Source organism: Lepidothrix coronata, unplaced genomic scaffold (assembly GCF_001604755.1).
Source record: "Lepidothrix coronata isolate B3197 unplaced genomic scaffold, Lepidothrix_coronata-1.0 Scaffold39, whole genome shotgun sequence".
In the NCBI taxonomy this organism is placed as follows: Eukaryota; Metazoa; Chordata; class Aves; order Passeriformes; family Pipridae; genus Lepidothrix; species Lepidothrix coronata.
This window is the reverse complement of record NW_016690219.1, coordinates 282,702-289,841: the sequence shown is the minus strand read 5'-3', so window position 1 is coordinate 289,841 and position 7,140 is coordinate 282,702. Positions and strand designations below refer to the sequence as shown.

The 7,140-nt window shown below is 50.7% G+C and overlaps 1 protein-coding gene across 1 annotated transcript; it reads right to left on the bottom strand.

Moving 5' to 3' along the window:
• Positions 1-497: 497 nt before the first annotated feature.
• LOC108496430 (rho-related GTP-binding protein RhoB) lies at positions 498-2,831 on the bottom strand. Its single transcript, XM_017813127.1, has one exon. It carries the CDS (start codon positions 2,569-2,571, stop codon positions 1,981-1,983), a length of 591 nt encoding a protein of 196 aa, XP_017668616.1. The 5' UTR covers positions 2,572-2,831; the 3' UTR covers positions 498-1,980.
• Positions 2,832-7,140: the final 4,309 nt, after the last annotated feature.

Sequence of the window (7,140 nt, the reverse complement as noted above, 5' to 3'; positions counted from 1 at the left end):
GACTCCTGTTCAACAGCAAGCCTGTGCCCATCCTCATGCCCTACTGCAGCAAGCAGGGCCACACACTCCAAGCAAAGTGGGGGTCACTAATAAAAATTGCTTTTATGTTAGTATTTTCTTGAACAATAAACCTTATTGCCTCTGCTACTTTTCAGTTTCCTGCCCCTTTTGCTGCTACACCAACCCACTGGAAGCACAAGCTCACCATGCAGAAGACACAGAAGCTTCTTGCACTCAACAAGCATGGATTAGTCACCACCTTGAATTTCGAGTACACTTCCACATGCCATGCACAGAAAAATTAAGGAAGCAGCTCCCCCGAAGGGAAATAAAACCATCATCCTCTGAAAGCTGCCAGACAGGTATTTCAGCCAGTGGGAAAAAAAAAATCCAAATAAAAGCATGTGCAGGCAGGGGGCAAACTCTGGTCTAGTTCAATGCCATCCAGGTGTACTGCTGCAAACTGAGGACAGTCTCCATGAATCACAACACTGCTCTCACAAGTGTCAGCATAGTCTTTTAATACTTTACATAAAAAAACTGCATACACTGTTCATAGTTTTATGTAAACATCAAATACATCTCAGTTTTTGCCATGTCAATTTATTAAAAACAAACAGTCTCAGTACCACTGTTGAGGGAAGAGGAAGAAAAGTAAACAAACATAAATGGATACATTTGTTCTCTGAACCAGAGAAACACAAAATTATTTTCACCCAGGTTAGCCACCCTGTGAAAATAAGTTTTAAATAAACCTCAATTCTTTAAACTGCCCTTTAGTACTAAAGTCTGATGTACTTGCTCCATAAGGAACAGTGCTTTCACCCATTTTTTTCCAAGGCAAAAAAATATACAGTGGTTTTATTTTGTCTTGTTTTAAATTGATTTCAACACAAGACCCAGATGAGGTTACTGAGTAAGAATGTTTCCAATGCTACAGTGTTGTATGCAGATGAGTGCATTGAGTGTTTAATTAAAAAAAAATCCACCAAGTTGTGCAAAGTAACTTCTTTTGAAAATAAACTTTTAAATAAACCCAAATCAACACACTTGCAGAAGACAACATTAAAGGAAGGAGCAGGCACCAAGATCATAATATGGCAATATCATCCCCTTGCTCATCCTGCCTCATCTGTCAGGAGGTGGATGTCCAGCAAGGAGGACAGTTCGGCTTTACTTTCCCGCCTGGTGGCTTCTGCAGCTGGAGTCAGTTCAAGGCTCGCATTATCAGCAGGCATCAGTCACTCAGGGCAAGTTCCTTTGCACAACACAAGTCCCAGCTGGGCACCCCCTCCCCACCTCACTTTATATAAGCACCCCCTGCACTACCCCAATTTGCACAAGACAGAAATGGTAAGATATATACAGGTTTCGCTTGGGATGACCCTCCCCTCCCAGCCTCGGTCTTCAGGGCACTAACTTCCACAGCAGGTCAGGCTCAGGCCGAAACATGTGCGGGAGAGGCGAGAATGCTGCGGGCAGTTTGGGACATGCAGCCCCTTTCCCCAGCCCGCCTGGGGGGAGGCACATGCAGGCAGGAGGCAGAAGTCCCTTCGAGCATCGGCTCCACCGCCCTCCTCTTGCAAAAGAGAGGAGGCTGTCTAGGAGCGGGGAGCAGCAGGTGGTGGCAAAAGGGAAGAGCCGGGGTGCAACGTTTGCTCAGTCCAGTCTCAGCAGCTTTTTGTTTTTGAGTCCGCGACCAACTCGCAGGGGCCAGTGGTAGGAGAAGGCTTCTCCCCACCTTATTCCCAAGACTCAGGGCATGCAATCCCCCCCTCCCTCTGTCCCCGCGGCTGAGCCAGCACAACCCTTTTCGGCCAAGGCTCAGGGAGCGCGGTGCTCCCTCCCTTAGCCCCCACCCCGATCCACCGCCAGCCTCCAGCGGAGGGGACCGGCAGATGCCGTGTGCGTGCATAACCCAGCTCCTCTCCACCCGCCAACAGGTGACCCGGGCGCTGCGCCCAGCGCTCCAGACACGCCCTATAGCACTTTGCAGCAGTTGATGCAGCCGTTCTGGGTGCCGTAGCGCTTCTGCAGGGCCGCCCGGGTGGCCGTCTCGAAGACCTCCCGGACACCCTCCTTGGTCTTGGCCGAGCACTCCAGGTAGTCGTAGGCCTGGATGCGGATGGCCATGGCCCGGCCGTCCTCGGTGCGCACCGGCTCCTGCTTCATGCGGGCCAGCTCGTTCCGTACGTGCTCGTCGTTCCGCAGGTCCTTCTTGTTGGCCACCAGGATGATGGGCACGTTGGGGCAGAAGTGCTTGACTTCGGGCACCCACTTCTCCGGGATGTTCTCCAGCGAGTCCGGGCTGTCCACGGAGAAGCACATGAGGATCACGTCGGTGTCCGGGTAGGAGAGGGGGCGCAGGCGGTCATAGTCCTCCTGGCCGGCCGTGTCCCACAGGGCCAGCTCCACCTGCTTGCCGTCCACCTCGATGTCCGCCACGTAGTTCTCGAAGACGGTGGGCACGTAGACCTCGGGGAACTCGTCCTTGCTGAAGACGATGAGGAGGCAAGTCTTGCCACAGGCACCGTCCCCCACCACCACCAGCTTCTTGCGGATGGCGGCCATGGCCAGGCTCGCCAAGCTGGCCTTGCCGTGCAGCAGGACGATGGCAGCGCCCTCCTCCCCGCGGCCGCCGCCTCCCGCTCCCTCTCGCTTCTCACAAGGCACCGTGGCGAGCCGGCCCGCGCAGGCAGGCGGGCGCGCCCTCCTCTCTCCACGGACGGTGCCTCGGGGGAGCTCTACGGCCACAGGGCAGCGCCGTCGGTCCCGGAACCTCGAGGGAAAAGCGCCGCCACCAGTACCTGCCCTCACGCACCGGCCCCGCGCCGCCACTGCCGCAACTTGCGGCCCTGCGCCGCTATTTAAAGGCGCTCGCGACTTTCTTAATATAGCCGGCCAATGGGAAGGCAGAGGGTGAGGTCATCCCCGGCGGAGAGCGCCGCGATTGGCGGGCGCCCGCGGGCGGGGGGCGTGGCCGAGAGAGGGCGGGGACGCCGCCCCGGCCGGGCCGGGCAGGGCCGTGAGGGGGCTGCGGGGTCGGGCTCGGGCTCGGGCTCGGGCTCGGGTGGGGCGCGGGCAGGGCCGCATCCCCAACAATTGTGCCCTCCCGGCCCCGGAGTACCCCGGCTGTGCGGCAGGGCAGGGCCGGCCCCCGCAGTCCCGCTGCTCGGGATGGCCGGTGTGAAGAGTCTGGGCGGGCAGCCGAGAGAAACACACAGAGGGAACGCCGCTGGGTCCGCGGGGCTGCTTTAAAGCCCAGGCAAAGTGAGCTGAGAGGGTTGCAGGCGGTTAAATAAAACAAAAGCCTCCGCTGGGTGCTACTGGAAAAGCGCTGGAGTCGACTCCCTTCCTTAAAAAATTCATCATGTTCGAGTCTCTGTCTTGCCGACTCTTGGCCAAAAGGGAGCGGAGGAATTGTGAGCCGGGAGAAGCAGCAGGTTCGAGTTCAAGCCCTAACTGAAACGGCGTTTCAGAGAGATCGGAAGTCACAGTGATGAAAAAACCAACGTGGAAAACAAACGCAAAACGCCGGGATTTCGGTGTGCTCGGAGGGCAGGGTGTGATCCCGCACTCCAAGGGACGGCTCGGCCTGGGAGCGCTGGATGTCCAGCTGGATGTCCAGCGCTGCACAGTCACACCGACATCACAGATCACAGCGATTCTCTGTGTCCCTGCTGCAGCTATCGCTGCTCAGCTGGGTGGCGTCCCAAGCTTTTTCCCTGCGACCATTCCCCCCTCCTCCATGTCCTGTGGCTACTGCCTCTCAGCGTTGGATTCAAAGCGTCCCATTTTACTAGCGAGCATTAGTGAAAAGAACAAAAATTAGCTGTTTGAACAATGGGGTTGTTATTAAAAATTGTGTTTAAAAATACACACTTGAAGAGCAAAGTCATCATTGAGTACATCAAGTCGCCCGAGGAGTCACTTGCAGCAGACTATTACAGGGGGTGTGTGTCAATAGGGCAAATGGTTCACTTAATCCTAGACATTGAAATAAAATGCATTTTCTGTGAGATTTTTGTAATTCCCATTTCTCCCTCTCAGAAGAGCACGTCCCCGGATGGGCATGGATGGATTTGTACCTTGTTCTTAGAGGGTTTCCACAGCATATTTTAGATGAACATAATAAATTCAAACTGAGGTTTGAAAGAACCCAGCAATAAAGTGTAGTCACAGGCAGAGGTGCTCTACAGCACCCGTGGCCTTTTGAAGGGCTAAATTTCTGTCTTACAGCGTCCTTTTACATTTGTTGTTACTGCAGGTTTAAATTCTTCACGAAACTGTGTGGAAGTCATTCCCCGTGCTCGCATGTCCTTCTGGCGACAGAGCACCGGCAGCTTGTAGGTATTTTTTTAAAATCCCGAGCACGTAAGGCCGCTCAGACGGGCGGAGAGAGTTAATTCGCTGTGTATTTTTGCTGTATAACGTAAATCCAAACAAACTCGCCGTTCCCGCCCCCGCAGCGTTGGGCTCAAGGTGGTTTTTCGGTGCCCCCTCGCGGCGGCCCCACGCCCTGCACGTCCCTGTTCTTGGAAAAATCCACCTCTGGGGCGGCAGCAGGAGAAGCTGCAAGTGCTTCATGGATCCTGAGGGATGGTCCTTAAATACGCTTCTGGTTCCGTTTGTATTTGGCTTTTGAATCATGCCTGGATGTTTGGTTTTTGTCTTCTCATATAGCAAAACATTTTGTTAAACAGAAAAAAGAATCATCCGAATGAGCAATTAACGTCAATCATCTCACCTGGAGAGATGAGATTTCCCAGTGCCATGGAAGGCAGGGAAATAAGCAGCTTACTCATTTCAAAACACACGGCTCTGTTGTTCACGCAGAGCACTGCTGGCAGTTACCTGTGTGCCTCGGTGCAGAGAAAGGAAAGTGAGTGTTCCACGTACGTGCTCTTTAACTCTTACACTTCAAAGCAGAGTGGCCTCATCCAAAACTGTCTGCTGGTCCCAGGAAAAGGATGCTAATACTGGTGGGAAAGAAATACTTCCCAAATGTCCAGCTAACCCAAGTCAAACCTATAGCAGGGACTCGTCTTGCAGCTTAAGAATGTACATATATCTCCATCACCAAATTATGGTCTGAGCTGTAACTGCCTCATTTTCTAGTGAAGTCTCACATCTGTAGCCTTCCACACAGTTGCACTGAAGGCAAAGGGCCTGATGTTTCATTTTTCACCTTGCAAGAAACACTTCAGCAAAGTCTATGTTGTTCCTTGACCTAGGGCTTCAAATAATTTTTTCCCCCACGGGAACTTTATATCGAAAGATTCAGCCCTGTGACTGACAGGCTGAGATCACACTCATTTCAGTGTCCTGGGGTACACTCCAGCAACAGCATCTACGGGGAACATCTAAGTCACTGTGGTTATCACACATATATGCTTAAATGTGTAATACCTGAGACTTGGTCATGGCCTGGGTTTCATACTTCACGTAAATTTGCTACATGCCACCTTTCTCCTGCAGTGGGTTTAGCCCATAAATATCAGTGTGCTGTGTAGTAACTGCCCTGAGCTGAGAGGAAGTGAGGAGGCCACTCCTCAATAATTTATATTATCTTTTCAGGTATATATATTTGTTTCTCTACACTGGAGCATTCTTTCTTTAGGCCATACCTGAGAGCATGAAGTGAGTCAATTTCAAGAACAGTGGAAATCAGTACATGGGAATCCTTTTCTTTTTCTGCTTGGACTGATGCATCAGGGAAGATGTGGGTCAAGACCAGCATGGCTGTGCTGTGAGTTCAACAGAAAGAGGCACAGCAGCTGTACTGTAAATGAGCACTTTGAATAATAATCTGTGGAAGCACTTAGGCTTCCTTCTTGGGGTGGTGCCTGAGAGCAGAAGCAGAAAACCTGGAAAGAGAACAAGACTTTGGGATGAGGTGGTTTTTTCCTCTCCTTGGGGAATTCTGTACAGGGTCTGTTCTATGTGATCTTATAGCGCATGGTCATGGTCTGGAAAGCACCAGTGAGTGTAGCCAACTCACATATTTTATGGCTGAATTTGAACTTTATGTTGTAACTTTTATATTTTCTGATCGAATTTGCATGATATGCTGGACTAGAGTTCCGTGAGCAAGCTGAATCTTCCCTTCCAGTTGTCCCTAAGTGTGCACTAGGCAGACTGTTAGTTCTGCGGCACCATGACTGATTGGTGAAGAAAGTATGAAGTAGGAGAACGAAGACATCACTTGTTTGCTTTCATTGCCTATGCCGATGGTTTTGAGATTAAAACTTAGCTTTTGGGGTTTTTTTCTTGATTTAATCCAATTGGCATTTTTTATTGCAGAGAAGACAATTCTAGTCTATTACAGGAGATTGTTTCCAGATTATATCCCCCCCCTCGCTCTTTCTGCTAAACAGATTTTCTAAAGGGCATGTCTGTAACTCAGATAATTTGTGTTCAAGCATAAATCTGTACCAAAAGCATGAAAGCTCTGTGGGGAAGGTAATCTTTCTCCTTTTTGTCAATAAGTAGGCAAGTAAGTACGTTGCCTGCTGTGGCATAGCATGCTGAGGGAGCCATATGTACCATAATGGCATATTGAGTCCTACACGCTGACTTGTAGCACAAGCATCAAGCATCAAGCATCCTGCAGTCCTCATGCAGTCAACGCTTCTCAGCAAAGTCAGGAAAGCAAGAGGTAGCTAAATATGAGCAGTTCAGGGGCTAGTGTGAAAATGCTCTGAGTGAATGTGGGAGGACAGGCAGAAATGGTATCTGTCTCTCTAAGCTGCTAAGAGTTGGCACCAGACCACTTGTTGTGTGTCACAGCAGGTCTGTTGCCTTCCAGCATCCCTGAAGAAAACCAGAGCTTTACTCCCAGACCCCCTTGTGATCAGTGCTCTCAGCAGAGAAACCAGACTGGTCTGCCTAGAAACTGGAATGCCAAGGCACAACAAGAGAAATTTAAAAGAGCTATGTATTTTCATACAGAGGTTTAGGCTAAGTACAGTGCACATGAAAGCACATCAACCCGAAAAGGAAATGCCTTCATGATCCAAAAGAGCTCTCTGGGACCCACTGACATTGCTCTTCCAGGGAATAAGAGAGGCAAGGCAGAAGCTGATGACTTTAATTTTGTCAGGTTCCTATGGCAAGACTATCAGATTTATATGTGAATAA

Bases quoted from the DNA above. Each gene is read 5' to 3' on its own strand.
- LOC108496430 (XM_017813127.1), bottom strand. From the start codon at position 2,571: ATGGCCGCCATCCGCAAGAAGCTGGTGGTGGTGGGGGACGGTGCCTGT.